This window comes from Lonchura striata, chromosome 8 (assembly GCF_046129695.1).
Source record: "Lonchura striata isolate bLonStr1 chromosome 8, bLonStr1.mat, whole genome shotgun sequence".
NCBI classification, from domain to species: domain Eukaryota; kingdom Metazoa; phylum Chordata; class Aves; order Passeriformes; family Estrildidae; genus Lonchura; species Lonchura striata.
Window position 1 is genome coordinate 20,769,118 of NC_134610.1, and position 15,962 is coordinate 20,785,079.

The 15,962-nt window shown below is 39.7% G+C and overlaps 1 protein-coding gene across 3 annotated transcripts in view; it reads left to right on the plus strand.

Annotated features, from left to right (window-relative positions):
* The first annotated feature begins 5,546 nt into the window (after positions 1–5,546).
* The window catches only part of RAPGEF4 (Rap guanine nucleotide exchange factor 4), a 144,170-nt gene continuing 133,754 nt past the window's right edge, over positions 5,547–15,962 (plus strand). Inside the window, exon 1 of one of the 3 annotated variants that reach the window (XM_021552514.3) lies at positions 5,547–5,697. In XM_021552514.3, the coding sequence (XP_021408189.1) occupies positions 5,633–5,697 (65 nt within the window). In that variant the 5' untranslated portion in view covers positions 5,547–5,632. The remainder of the gene's footprint in view (positions 5,698–15,962) is intronic. The other 2 variants (XM_021552515.3, XM_077785053.1) reach the window with 2 other exon arrangements.

Here is a 15,962-nt window from a genome sequence, read left to right on the forward strand (position 1 = left end):
TTAATCACTGCAGATCATGAGTCCTTATTTCATATAAAGTCTAATTAAATTACATGTCCCAATTATATAGGACTAATTCACTGAGCTTTTTAGGAGTGCTTAATTTGTGATATGAATAATGTTTTACAGCTCTCAATTTTGCAAACAAGGAATCAGTGTGACAGCTAAGGCATTGGAAGCTAGAGAAGGAAGGCTATAGAAAACACCTTTCACCCACATGACAGGAATTTTATTTGCCTGGAATCAAAGTACCATGTTACTTTTGCCCTTGAAAACCTCAGATTATAAGGGGAGGTGTGGTAATCACATAAATAAAAGTGTCTACTACTGAAAGGTTGTTTTATGAATTATCACAAAGGAGTTCTGAGAGAGTGCAGTCAAATGATTTTATGCCCCATATCTCATGAATAATACACATACACAAATAAATAGAAGAATCACAGCATTATATCAGAGTCTTGACATTGCATCAGAATTTTGTTTTTTAAGTGTCTATGCATCAATACAAAAACAAATTGAGAAAAAAAAATAGCTACATTTGACTTCTGGAACTGATTGCTAGGAGCAATGGGGAACACACCAGGAAGAGTAAATTTTCCATAGTGATCAAGCAATGTTAAAATTAGATTTGGGTTTGAAATTAATTTGAATTTAGACTGAAAAGATCAATGTAATGAAAATAAGGGTCCTAAGGAAGGCTACCTTATACACATCACAAATTTTCTTGCTGAGGTATCATCTGTGAGGACATAGAAACCATAAGGTTATTTAATTGAGTACTTTGCTCCTAGAAATTCACAGGCTTTCCCTCAGACTTCACACAGCAAAATGATGAAAACTAGGTATTTTATAATAATAAATAATAATAGTCTAATGGTTTCAATATCATCTGTACCAAATTTAGGGGCAGATCATGAACTGCTGCACTTCCTGTCCAATTTATCTATCTGTACCTAGCAGAGAGAGCTGACACCAAGTTGTGAAGATAAAACTTGGCCTGAACAGTTAAAATATGCTCATCTGGCTCTGCAGGTAAGCAAAACCACATTTTCTTTCAGCCTTTGATGAAAATCTATGAAATACAGCTAAGCTTGCAGGGAAGGATAAAGAAACTAGACACATAGACAAGAAAAACTTTCATATGCCTTTGTACTTTTGGTTAAAGAATGACTGAATAATTACAATCTAATCATTAATTCCATTAGCCATGATAAGTATGTTCCAGAGAAAGTGAGACATTTGAGCTGTCAATACAGTGTGAACAAGGCACACTGGAGTTTCCAGGTGCATGCTTTGTGTTCTAAATGAACACTTGTAGGGTCAGGCTCAGAGGCAGCACAGCTGCTTTCAGGCAGTGAGGAGCTGAAATAACCTGTCAGGCTCTTGTGGGTGTGTGGAGAGCCAGCCTAGCACTTCATGAATCCTATTCCTATGACTGGGCACAAAGCCAGACCCTCTTCATCACGTCTGTGATTCAGCCCCTGCTGATCAGTTTGATTTGAGTCTGTTAAGAAGCACTGATGTGTCAGCCCTGTACTCCCAGAGCAAGGAGCAGGCTGAATGGGTCTAGTGTGGCACCAAGTTCTACTGTCTCCCAAATATTGTACTGAAAAGGGTCATAGTGCAGTCTGAGTCCCAGCCTGCCTTGTATCTTAGGCAACTGCAAAGTACTTCCCTGATATTTACCATCTTGAAATTCCTTTTGTTGCCCTGGGTTCTGCATACAAAATTTTGTTTTAACACAGTATGCTGATGTGTCCATAAATCTAAGCAATGATACATTAACATTTATTAAATGCATTAAAGCATTGCATCTTCAAAGAATTCTTGTGAATAAGTTAGAACTCATTTATTTCAATAGACCTTCCTGTGAACTAACTGGGGAGTTATCCTGAGTAAGTGAGGAGAACAGGAACAAGAACAAGACAGAACACAGAACGATGCAGGAAGGAAAGGAAGTCCTTACTTGTGAAGCTCTTTGGCTAGGTCATTGTATGCTGGATTTTTTGATTACCACTGAAGAGGATAATTATTATGTTGCTCTACAGCTCTACAGGACAGTTTTGTTGCATTGGTTTAAAGTATGTGTATCACCACAACTTTTGCAGCCCTTACAGCATACAAATCCCAAAAGAACTCGCATGTAGGTTTCTGTGTGTTTATTCCACTACAGGCCGATCACTCCTTTGAAGTCCATAGGTGTTGTGTGTGTACAACTGAACCCGTTTTGGTGCCTACAACCCTAACCACACTGCATGTGGCACTGCTGTATTCTAAACAAGGATCACAGTCCTGTCAGTCTCCATCTTTCTCCCAAGACTTCTGTGTGATACATGAATTTGAACTATTGCTTGAGGTAGAATTTATGGGCTCATTCTGGACTTATACTATTTAAATTGGCTTCCATATAGTAATACAAAACATGCTTAAAATCAGCTTCAGTGAAATTATTTCTGCAGTTACTCGAAACTCCTTTAAGTTTTTGGTATAATTAGTCAACAAAGAGTTTTCCACAGTAGCTCTCCTTTGTACTCCACTACCATGTAACCGTAATAAACCTAATAAGTAATTTTTTTTGAGCTCTAACAACTATGATTTAGCCTTTGATTAATATTTCTCACATCAAATTTCTAATTGAAGAGAATTTATTTTTTTCTGGAAAACTTTTGTAAGATCTCATTGGCTGTATTTGAGTAAAAGTGCAGGAACGAGTATTTGTACCAGACAGAAAAAGCAAAGAAATAGTCAAAGTACAAAATTCAACATGATTTGCTTTATGTCCCATAATGCAAACAACAGTTTGGACCCTACACATTTGAACACTTATTCTTACAGGCAGGGGATAACTTGAAGGCTGGCTAATTTCTTGTTTTCTGTGGTTTAAGGGCTTCTTAAGAGCATGGCCCTGTAACTCCTTCCTAAACTGTGGAAACTTAAAAGGCCAGCTGATCCTTCACATACCTCAGCAATACCTGGCAATTCTCCATTTCTCAGCAGCAATCTCCTTTGAAAGCAGCTGCCATTTTAATTTTTGGCTGCATAATCACATCTCAGATTCTAAAAAATCCCATTAGCCTTCTGTTCAATAAGGGGAAATCAAATCTCAAATATGTATTTTAATAATTTTTTTTTCATACAAGTGTATAGCTTAGAAATGTAATGAGGAATGGGCACTGTGAGGCAGCAGGAGGAGGTACAGGGTGTGTAATGAAGTGTGCTTTAGCATGTTCTTTCTAGTATATGTTCTCACAAGCAAGTGAGCACTTGACCCCATTAACATAAGGCCAGTACTCTAAAATTATGTTTCCTAGGCTTGTTATGGTCTAATTTCTTAAGAGTCACAGGATAATCTGTATTCTATTTGACTTGTTACGTGACATATATAATGGCTATTTATATATGACTTTTCACCTCAAGAGAACATGAACTGTCCTGGGGTCAGGGATTTCTGATTTCAATAGTGAGGAGCTCATGACATTTCTGTGCAGTTTGGAGACTCTTTGGTTGGCACAGGCTGATTGATACCTGAACTACTCAAATTCCTTGCTGTCTAACTTTCTCTGAGAAGTTTCACTAGTGTCTTAATTAGAAAGATACATAACTACCCATAATACAAATACCAGCGTTAACTTTGGCTGTCTTGCTCTAATTGTTCTCTAACTGGGACACGTCTGAATGAAGTATGGATGCAGGCAAGGTTCCTGGCTCACTCTGGACATGTCTAACTGACACAATCCACGACGAGTTAAAGCCTCTTTTAATGGTCACTCCACAAAAAGGTATCCATCTTTGAGTGGAGTCTGCCCACAGCCAAGCACGTGAGCAACACCCCCTTTTTGCCGACGCGCACGGCATTCCCTGGGACCCGAAGTGCTGCTAACAGAGGGCTGTCCCGGCGCGGGCCCGGGGCACGGCGCCGGGCTGCGGGAGCGGCGCTGCCGCGGCTCCGCCCGGGCCCCCGGCCCGCGCCGGCCGCTCCCGCGGGCGGCGCCGCTCGGCCGCCCTCTGGCGGCCGGGCCGGGCGCGGCTCTGCTGAGTGCTTTCTCATGAAGTACAGAATCAGCGAGTTTCATCGATTCATCTGGCACGGACATACTGCGTTATAAATCATTAATTTGATTCAGAATTTAAAGCTCCTTACCTTTCAAGCTCTGGTTCCACTGGCTCTCAAACACTTGCATATTGACAAATGAATAGCACTGATTTTCCTTGAGTAGATTGATTGCTTAGATGCAAAAAATTATCTTTTTTTTTTTTTTTTCCCCCATGGACGATAGCAAAGGAAGAGCTGCAGCTTTGATCTCACTGACTGGAAGCCTCTTCTATTCCTCTGGCATACAGTTTTGGTTTTTTTTTTTTTTGAGGCAAAATAAAAGAATTGCCTTTTGTGGCATTCTCCTCTGCTATGCCAATTTCTTAGCTGTACCCATTTAGCAAAAGAGATCTTTAGATACATTTTCTTAGATTTTTTTCATCGTACTGTTCAGTATCCTGATGTTAAAAGTAATTTCTTTTAAAATGCTAAAGAAACTGTGGCAGTAAGGCAACCAACTAAAAGGCAGATGTGATATGAAGTAGCACATGTATTTAAAAAAATCACTTGGTACAACCAAAGAAATTACAACAGAGGGTAGAGAACACAGCCCATGGAGAAGTCTGAAAGGCACTGGCATATGATCACCATTTGAACTAATTATTTGTCCCCACACTGTAGTGCAGAGAGGAGTTACAGCTTCCTACCCTCCTCAAAAGGTACTCAAGGCAATTTGACTGTAGAGTGGAAGCTCATGGTCATAAACTGATTACTTGGTAGATACTATATAGAACCTGAAACAATTTATAGAACATATTTCATAGAAAATATTTAATGTAGAATTTGCAAAGCAGGGAGAACTACTGTTCTGCATTCCTTCCTTTCCTCATCAGTTTTAAAATAATGTATACATGAGTATCATTAAAAGCCTTGCACTTTGAAGGCCACACTAACGCAACAGAAGGGTGTGGGTGTGTTTCACTGTGCATTAGACTCACCCTTCTCATGCTACCTGTCGGGTTCCTTTCAAGGGCTACTGTTCACAGGCTACACTGCCCAGCTCATTTTTCACGGAGAGACTTTAGCACACAGTTTCATGGGAGATGACAGGATGAACAGCGGACTGAAGGAAGGGTCCAGGAAAAATCCTGAAATGTGGAGCGCACCTTCCTTTCACTCACCCACAGTGCGTTTGTTGCTGAGGGCGGGGGGACGGGACAGACACGCAGCGCTCGGGAGCGCCGGTAAAATACTCCGGAGCTGCTGATTTCAATTAAGCCTCCAATCCAAACCAAGGCAAGGTGAAGCGAGGGGCGGGATCACTAAGCCGGGCCCAGGTGCGGTTCCTCCCGCCCCCGGCCGCTCCGCGCTGAGGCGGGGCCGTGCAGCCGGCGGCCGCGGGTCGCGCCCGGCCGCGGGCGGGCCGTGAGGGCGGCGGGCCGTGAGGGCGGCGGGCCGTGAGGGCGGCGGGGCTGGGCGAGCCCATCGCGCCGTGCGCGCGGGGAGGCGGGCGGCGGGCACGGACGGACCGACCGACCGGCGCGCGGGCGGGGGGAGCCGCCGCCAGCCGGGTGCGCGGCAACCTGATCCCGGCCCAACATGGTCGCCGCTCACGCCTCCCATTCCTCGTCCTCCGGCGAGTGGATCGCGTGCCTGGATAAAAGGTATCGGCATCCTGCCAGGAGCGGCTGCGGAGGGATGCGTGTGTATGTATGTGTGTGTGTCTGCGCTGACACCCCTCTCCCCTCTCTCCGTCAGATCCTGCCTTACATAAGGAGCGTGCAGGTGGGAAGCAAAACGCCTGGGGGAAGCCAGGGCGGCAGGCGAGGAGGAGGGCTGGAAATACTCCGGGCAGCGGAGGGGACAGGCAGTCCCCATCGGGATTGCTGCTCCCCGCTGGGAAGATGCTGCACGGGGTGGGGGAGAGGGCCTGGGGCTGCCAGCCGGGCACGCTCCGTATCGGCCATGGCAGACCCACTGCGTTCTGCCCCGTCCGCCCTCACCTGCCCTCACAGCGCACCTGCCGCTGCCTCGGCTCGGCTCGGCACACCGCCCCCGCCTCCCGCGGCCGCACCGCCCCCGCCCAGCGCCGAGGCAGGGCGGGCGGCGAAGGTCGAGTCCCTTCGTCCCCGCTGCGGCGCCCCGGGCCCGCGGGTGTGCGGCGGCATCGCGTGGGTGGGAGGCACGGCTGGCTGACGTGTGCTCAGAGGTGGTGTGCGCGCTGCCAGAGATACGGGAAAATTATTATTATTATTGAAAAAACAACGTTAAAATTCTCCGCAGTGCTTTCTCTGTGCTGCAGCCCAAAGTCTCGAAATGTCGAGTCGCGTGGCGGGTGGTTTGAACGCCCTTTGCTGTATGCATACCTTTGATTCTTGGATTAGTTCGGAAGTCATTTAATATCTGAACACTCACTGTGTCTCCTGTGGTCTAGGAATTTAGTTTACAAAAATGTAGACCACAGACACCCTATGCAGCTCAAAAGAAAGCTATCAGAGAGAATTCCCTCATGCGGTGTATGGCAGTTATCTGAGCATCCTGAGCCAGCTTTTGACAGATGGTGTAACTTGGGGCTGTGCTGTGGAGAGAACCATTTGTGCACACAGAGGGGACCTTCCCCTTCTCGTAGTTTCTCCCCTTTTCAGGTAATTCTTAGTCTTGTAGGACTGCACTTACTAGGTTTTCATTAGCAGGCTAGGTAGCAAACCGTAAGTTAATGAAACTTTTGGGCTAGACGCTCTAGACACCTACCACAGACACTGGTCCTTCTCTGTATCATGACACTTAAGACTAATCACTTAGAGATCAAATAATGTGTATAAATGTTGAAAGCACTTGTAAATACAAACAGAACTGCTAATGGTAATCTAGCCGTCTAAGAATCGAAGTGAGGCCTCTCTGTAAAGTGACATTGAGTGGATGTGAAGGAGAACGTGAGTCCCAGTACTTTTAGTTTGGTGATCCTGTCATTTCTGTTTTCCTCTATGCTGTGAGATCCAAATTGTGACCTAAAATTCAGGGCTTAATGAAGTCCATAACCTTGGGGAGTAGATTATGTATTTAGGAAACATATGTGTGACATTTAATTTAGAAATCTCTCTGTCATAATTAAGAAGCTGACTTTCTGTCATAATTAAGAAGCTGACCCTTTCTGTGGCACAAATTTCATTAGAGCTATTAAGGTGAAACTTTCTTTTTGTTATTTGGAGTAAGCTAGTAGCACCAATTTGTTGAGTGGAAAGAATCAGTTCCAAGTGCTCTTAAGAATAATGCCTTACCCTTTCCCAGAAGGCAGTCTATATGTAAGACAAACCCATAACAAGAAAAATTGTAGGTTTTTTTCCTGGTCTCTGCTGTGCTCTGCTTTGTGATCATAGGAAGTACACTTAGGCATTTTATTCTGGTTTTCCACCTAAAAATGTAGATAAAGTGTTTTTACTTAACTTACTTGTATTTCTAAAGCATATTTATTTTCTATAGATAATCTTACCTGTGTAGTAATTTGAATTACTATCTACGTCAATGTATTTTATAACCTTTTCAAAATTGTATAGAAGTTTCTATCCCAAGTGTGAATTCTGTGAATAGGGATCACTAATGATCCCTATTCACAGAATTCTCTATAGAGTACCACGTGTTTTTACTAAATAATAAATGAAGTTTTAGTATGTTTAAGTCAATGAATGTATTTCCAGGAGGAAAACAGTTCTAAAACTGGTATGCTTTAGAATATTAAGTGACCCTCAACAAAGACAATTAAAATAACATGTAATATGGGTTGTGCAATATAATTATGTGGGAGAAAAAAATTCAAAATGGAAATAGCAAAATACATCATGTATAGAAATTATGTATTTTGTATTTGTTCTTTAGGTTTTTCCCCAAATCATGTATCAAAGTGGAACTAATAACATTTAAAATTAGAGCACATACAAAAATTAAGAACTGCCAAAATATTACAGGAGAAATGTTATTACTGTGTAGGGTACTGGTGGGCTGTGGGCTACCAGTAGTTTGTCCATGTGTAGTTGTGCAGCTTCCATGTGTAGTTACTGGCCACAGAAGTCAAAGATGCACACTTAAAAATCAAGTACATTGGACAGTTTTTATATTAAAGTTACAAGTGTAAAGGTAAGGAAAATTTCAGAACATTATGCTCTATCAAGAATATTTTATTTTTGCAGAGGTGAGAGAGGATCAGCAGTGAGCAACTGTACATCCAGGTACTACCTGGAGATGTAAATAATTTTTCTCTTGAGGAAACCAGTCCTTTTACATTTGAAGTAATAGTTGCCTTACCACTTATTTCTTAGGGAGCAGAAGTATCCCTCTAATCTTAGTACTTTTGTGTATGTCTGCTCTGCACATAATTTAAAAAAGGGTCACTGATTTATGCATATGTGTACAGTTAACTTAGGAAGAATGTTTTCTCTATTCTTGTGTGTTCTTTCACACCAAACACCATCTGACCCAGGAAATTTCCATGTTGATGATATCTTTACTGAATGGTAGATAAAGTATTTTTTGGCTGGTTATGGCATCTGATGTTTTTCTCTTAATTAAATGTAACCTTCAGTGCCAAAACAGGCTGGAGGAGTGGATCACAGGGCAAAGCATATAACTTCACTGGCCTGTTGTGCTAAGAATGTTATGGTCTTTTCCTAATGACTTATAAATTATTTAAGTAGGAATGGGCTTTTCAAGGACATACGATACATACTGAACCTTTATAACCTTGTCATCCTTGTTAGTCTTGTAGCATTTGTGTTTGAAAAACGCAAAATAATGCATACTGGGTAGTATCTCAGACCTGTTCCTCCCACAGATTTGAATGTAAATTCGGATTGAAGCTACATAACAGCAACATATTTGAATCAGGATTTGGTTTTTTAGTTCAGTGTAACGTGTTTGAGATGCAAGCTTTGCTTAGTAGTAAACAAGGGATCCCTTGTGAGCATACAGATAGGCTAGAATGAAGAATTTATATTCTGAGAGAATTGTTGTAGAATAAATAGAGAAAATGCTTGTCATCCTCTATAACCTTTAATTATGTCAAAGATAGTGGGATATAGATTTATAATCAGGTAGTATTAGGAATACAATTGCATTATGGTGCTATTTTATTTTAATATATATTTTTGTGTAATTGGTAAAACTTACACTGTCTTCTATATAAATTCCTCCCTTGCTTTTTATTTGTAACAAATCCATAGGAATATCACTATTTCCATGTAATTTGCATCTGAGCAAAATCATGGCTATACACTGCAGTTCCGGTTGGCTTGTGTGCTTTGTGTTTTCTCTCTGTGTGGTGTGTGACTAAGCTGGTATATGCTTGGATCAAGTCAGTGTGGGGGTATAGCAGCAGAAGGCACTGCAGTGGATGTGGAAACTCAGAGCTGTATAGACATAGCCTAAGTGCTTTCTAGCGCTCATGTGAGGGTGCAGTCTTCTGAGAGTGATGAATAACAAATTTATCTTTCCACATCATGCACCTCATTTTCTAGTTCAGTGCAAAGGTGCAGTCTTCTGAATAATAAAAAACCCTTTACGTGCTTTCTTAGAAAAACCAAAATAATTGTTTGTAGGTCTGTGCATTTTATCAAACATGTGAATTCAGATTAAATCCTAGTGAGAGCTGGAGTTGTATTTTAAATGAGCTGTTTTATTCTGTGCTCTCTGGGTTTCACATTTGCAGTATTGGCTTCCATTTGTTACATGTGATTGCAGTAAGTTACACTCTTGTGCCATGGACAGGTATTAAGAGGAGGAGAAAGTTAATGTGTGTAAACATTGTCATAGCCCACCAGAGCAAGGCACTATGTGCACATGCTTGTTAGGACATGATACTTTAAAATTTAGTTGGTAGTCTTGTGAAGTGGCTGCACAATTGGTATACTACATGTGCAACTGTAGGTTTTCTCTTTCACCAAATGATACTGGAAACATGTCTGAACTCTTGTTGCCTGAGTTCTTTCTGACATGTTGTTAGGATTTGATCTCCAAAATCCTATACTCTGAGCAGATTAATTTTCTTTTATAACAAAACTCCATGTTCTAGCAAAGGAATGAAAAAAACCAACAAACCAGCTGATTGAAACTGTGCCCTCAAAGTCAGGTGTTCACCAGCTATTTTCCAAAAACAAGTACTTTTCTATCTACCATGGCATCTGTTTTTGTCTGCATCTTGCAATTTGCTACATTTAACAAAGCTTATCATTCTAATGATACTTCCTTTGTGCTGTATTTTCTGCACAGTATTTGGCGTGATCAGTTACTATTTCTTCTGCTTTATCAGTATCCGTGAATGTTTCCTGAGCTGACTTTCCCTTTCGTCTTTGAATTCGTCAGTTGTCAAAATGCATGCAAGTGTAAATCTGTAAAACTTATTTCATTGTTGCTGTAAACTTTAAATTTTCACTAGCTGTTACAATGCAGATCCTAAATTAGGAAAGGTGCATTTGGCATGGTGTTATTGGTGAATAGTGGTGGCCAGAGTTTGAATTGAGGGATATTATCACATGCATATTGTTCAATTACAGATTTCATTTGCAGTGTATCTCAGAGTCTGTCTTCATATTAAAGTGCTTTTAATGTTTATTATGTAGCTACAGTGCTGGTTAATGCAATTACATCTGGATTTACTCCTGTCAAATGGCTTTTTAAGTGTCCTGAGCTCCAGTTTAATGTTTATGAAATTTGGAGGTTTAATTCAATAAGATTTAGTCACATCTTGATTACAAAGCATCAGTAATATATAAAGAGTCTCACAAATGAAAGAACATAATTCTGCATTTTGATTTCTCTTGAATTATTCTGTCTTTCTAGAAGCAAACAAAGGTGGAAAAGAGTCTATTTCCTCCTAGATATATATTGTTCAGTGGTGTATTTTTAACTTAAGTCTTTATGAATATAACCAGTTAATAAATACATCTTTTGCCATTCACTCTAGATACAGATCTAAAAATTGATCTTTTGGAGGGATGCATAATAAATACATCAGGATATGTAAAGAAATGAGCACACTTGGTTGCTCTGTTTAACTCTCCAATAATTTTTCAGTGTATTGATCAAGCTTATTTAATTGAGTAATATGATAATGAGATAGGTAAAAGAGAGTCCCCTATATTTGCCTTCCTTTTGTCCTCACTAAAAAAGATGGAACTCATCTAACTGCAGCTGGCAGCCAGTCGGTCTCCATTTAACTGGCTGGCCATTTGGTACTTGTGTAGATCAGGATTATCTACAATATTCCTTGTAATTTATGTTGCAGGACCTGAGAGATTATCACAGGGATTCTGAGTGTAGGTGACAGTAGTAATTAGCTGAAAACTAAGCATGAGCAATTTTACTTGTGTTGCCTTTTTTTTTAAATCTAAACTTCGGAATGATTTAGATGTTTAAGAGTCTTAGAAAACGGTGTTTAAATAAAATTCTATTTCCTGTTTGTCAGAGGAAAAGAGAGTTGGAATCCCAAAGTCTCTTAAAATGACATTCAAGAGAAAAGAATAGTAATTTGATTATTGTTTAAAAACCTCAAGATGAGGCTTTTCCCGTGACAAGGGAAAGAGGATCTGAAATCTGAGTGTTGAAAACAGATTTAGTAATACCATTGTAAAAAGTGAAAAGTGCTCTTGGTGGGAGTTAATTATCTTCTGTTGCCATTGAAGTAAACCCTTATCTGGAAACTACTTCAGATTAAAAGAACTTAATTTATTGTTAGATTTGAGTGCCTTACTCAATACATTAATGCTAAAATGCTTTGACAGATCACTGATAATGCACTCTTAAACTTTCCTTTCTCAAAGAGAAATGAAAAGTCAAAGAGCCTTACAGCATTGTGTGGAGGACGGAGTTGCAGTATTGTTCTGCTCACATGAAGGAAAGATGGTTTGTTGGTACTGGTATTTTTCTGCATTCTGCAGCATTTTTCTACATGTCAGGAAAGGACAGAAGAAAGTACAGGGAGCACAGATAAATGATCTGGTTTTAATTGGCATTCTTTGGTGCTGTCTACTTGCTCATGTTTCACAGCTGAATATATTTTTTAAAGTACTGTTAAATTCACTAAATGGTCCATGGTGAGGGTTACTGGTACTTTCCACCCATAGAATTTGCCTTTGCATCTTTGCATTGATGCTTTGGTTTTAACCCAGCAATGAATTAGTTTTAGTTGTTTGTTCTAGTGTTTTAACTGTTTTCTACAGTCTCAACAGAAAGAAGAAATAGATCCATCTGCTCATCTTTTGTGGGCAGTTCATTGCTGTCGGAATTGAAATACTGCTGTTTTAAAAAGTTAAAAAGATTAAGGGAAGGGAATTCAATGCTTTCTTTCAATTAGAGCATGATTCAGGTTTTTGAACATGTTTTATAGAAATAATCATTTTCAAATTCTAGAGGCGTCTTATCAAAGAAGGTAAAACCACATATATTCTGTTTTCTCAAATGTCAAACCCACTATCAGAAAGAACCTAAAGAAAAGGACATATGGTAACAGAAAGTAATAGGTTATAGTTGGATTAAGTTTACAAAAGCAAATCAAAAAACTCCAACTTGTTTATTCCTTCTAGGTTAAAAAGTCTTTCATAACATCCCACATAAACATGCAAATAAGTTAATAATCTTAAAAATACTTAATCTGAGAAATACTTAATCAAAATAGGTTCTTTTATAAAGCTATATATATTGCATGTGAACAGAAATACTTTGCCCGGGTTATGTATGTGAAGAATTGTAAGAGTTGTCCTCTGTCTGTATTTGAATTTTGAGCTTGAGTAGTTTACATTTAAAAATCCAAGAGAGAATTATAGAATGGCTTGGGTTGGAGGGGACCTTATATTGTCTCATTCCAACCCCTCTTGCCATGGGCAAGGACAGCTTCCACTAGACTAGGTTGCTCAGGGTCCTAGCCAGCCTGGCCTTGAACACTGCCAGGGATGGAGCATCTGTGGTGTCTCTGGGCAAACTGTTCCTGTGCTTCACCACCCTCAGAATTTAAAATGTATTCCTAAACTCTAAATTTCAACCTACCCTCTTGCAGTTTAAAACCATTGCCCCTTGACCTGTCACTAAATGTCTTGTCCTTCTCCAGCTTTCTTGTAGGCCCCATTAGGTACTGGAAGGTGTTCTAAAATCTCCTTGGAGCCTTCTCTTTTCTCTCAGCCTGTGTTCATAGGAGAGGAAGTCCAGCCCTCTTGTCACCTTCATGCTCCTCCTCTGGACTTGCTCCAGCAGGTTCATGTTCTTAATATGTTGGGGGCTCCAGAGCTGAATGCAGGGCTCCATGTGGGGTCTCATGAGAGCAGAGTAGGAGGGGAGAATTATCTCTCTGGACCTGCTGGCCATGCTGCTTCTGATCCTGCCCAGGATGTGGCTGGCTTTCAGGGCTGCCAGCACTGCCAGCTCAACAGCCTTACGAGGATAGACTTTGGGCAGATTTTCTTTATAATTGCCTTTCATAGGTAGTCAAGCAGACATTGTCAAAAGATTGTTTTGTGTATATAAAATATGCTCCTGAAATCTTCACATCCAAGTAAGGAGGGGTAAAATAATCTTTAAAAAATGCCTTATTGACATAATTGAATAGAAATGTGTAACTAACATTGATGCTATCACTTGTATATGTATGCTGTGATGTTGTATTGAAGAAGGGGAAGATAAATGATGTCTTGTGTGAAAACATTACTAATCACTTACTATGCTCTGAAGAGGCAAATTAGTAATATAAATTAGAAGGCATTTTGGGGTCAAACAAAGCAGAAAGGCTTGTAGGGTAGTGAAAATAAATTACTCTTGCATTTCATGCCTTCCTAATAAATTATTTGGTAGCCCTGCTTTGCTACTCTTGAAGTGCCCCCTTGGCTTTGGCTACAGTGAAATGAGATGTCAGCACAGTTTGACTTAAAATTTATTTTAAATTGAGTGGGGTGGTCTAGGGAAGAAGTGCTTCACTTGCCTTAAAATGTTTTTATCCAGCTCATACATCTACCAAATGAGAGCTGGAGGATTCTCATTGGTTTAATATATTTGTTCATTCTTTTAGATTAACCTATGGTCCTAATTCCATACATTGGTCTTGAGATTTCAGAAATGGATACAGGACAGAAGCTTTAGCAGAAAAACAAGTGGTAGCTGAAGACTCATTGAAATATGAGTCATGAATATGAGATTGTAACTCTGCAGCATCAGCAGTGAAGGGATACTTCAGTACCATCAGCATCAATGTACCAGAACAGAACAGAAATAAATCTGCACCAGCAGTAGTTTAGCAGAGGAGGGCTAAGCTCAGTGAGACTGAGCAACAGTGGTGATCACAGAGAGCTGTGTTTAGGTACTCTGATGAGGTATCTGGAAAAGTCTTTCCATGGGCTTTTGGAGCCATATTGGGAGTGTAGGGATATTCTTTGGGATTGATTTTTGCAGCATATCTTTGTGTTCTGAGGAATGATTCCTTTTTTGATTAATACCATTGTCTTTTTTAAGTGTGACTACAGTGACAATAAAGCTTGAATATTTCTCCATCTGCCACCAGTAGTACTTTTCTATTAATAGACTGACTCATTAATGGTCTAAGGACTATATTATAGCATTAGCTGTCTAAAAACTATGCTTTACAAAAAAAACCAAGTTTACAGTAAGATAGCTGTGATGAAGAAATAAATTTTGGTGTCCTGTCTTGTTTATGTTCCAGGTTAGGGAGCTTGTACTTAGGAAACAGAAAACAAAATTTGGCATCATAAATGGTTTAACATTAAGTTAATGATAATGAATGTCAAGTTAATTATAATTGCAAGCTACCATGACAATTTTATTAAAATATGCTTTGTAGAAAGTGGTCAAACTTTGCCCGAGTTTTGCAGGCCTGTGGAAAACCAGTTAATTGATGCCATGGTACATTTTTCTCAGTAACTAATACTTGGATTTTGGAACCAGATTAATTGCTATAGATTATAAACACTTAGTAGAAATGAGTTTGAGTGCTACTAATACCACTGTTACACTGCACTCTGAAATTTTACACGGGCAAAATTTCATGTGCTCCCCTAAGGGTAAGGGCCACCTCAGCTTGGGAAACCTGTTGTTAATTCTGTACTCCTTTAACACTGAGGACATTTCCCAGGAACTCTGAAAAAAAAATGTTAAGGCATCTTGTTGTCAAACAAGTTGAATCCTTGTTAATTTTTATGAATAAAAATTAATGATCTTAACCAGATGGCTAAATCTTGAATTGGATGATTTTCTGAAAATGATCTCGTCTTTTTGAATTGTTAGTTTTTGCTGTTATTTTTGAGAGTCTGTAAATTAAGGTAGTTAGTGTTTCAAGAGTAGTGTCGTTTGGGTAGGGATCTTGTATAAGTAGATTGTAAATCTGTTTGCAAGCTGCACCTCCTAATCTTCTTAAAAGGATTTTGACAAGAGAGTTAATGCTTATTAGTACTTGTCAGCTAGTGCACAATCAAGAAAAAAAGAAATGGGTGAAAATCTTGCATGAAATATTTCAAAAGAGAGTTATTGTAGTTGATTGTAGTTTGAAGTGGTAAGAGGATGTCACTGTGATGTAGAAGCAAGTGCATACACCAGAGAATTATTATTCTCATCTGTAGTTAATAAGGGTAAATTGGAGTATAAACGAGAATAGAGATTTAATCCCTCCTAGACATAATTTAATAAGAAAGATGAGATATTGTGATTCAATGCAAGTAGGATCTGGGTTTCTTCACTGAGACAAAGATTTTGATTCCTTGAATTCTTTGATTTCAAAGAGAAATCTTTAAAAAAATCTTCTTTGAAGGAGTGCTTGCACCGTTAGTATAACAATAAGGTGAATAAAAATATGTATTTGTGAACTTAGTCTTCTTTCATTATAGCTGCCTGACTTCTGTTCATTATAAGCTCATCCAGTGTCAAAAAGGACATTTTTGTCAGTAAA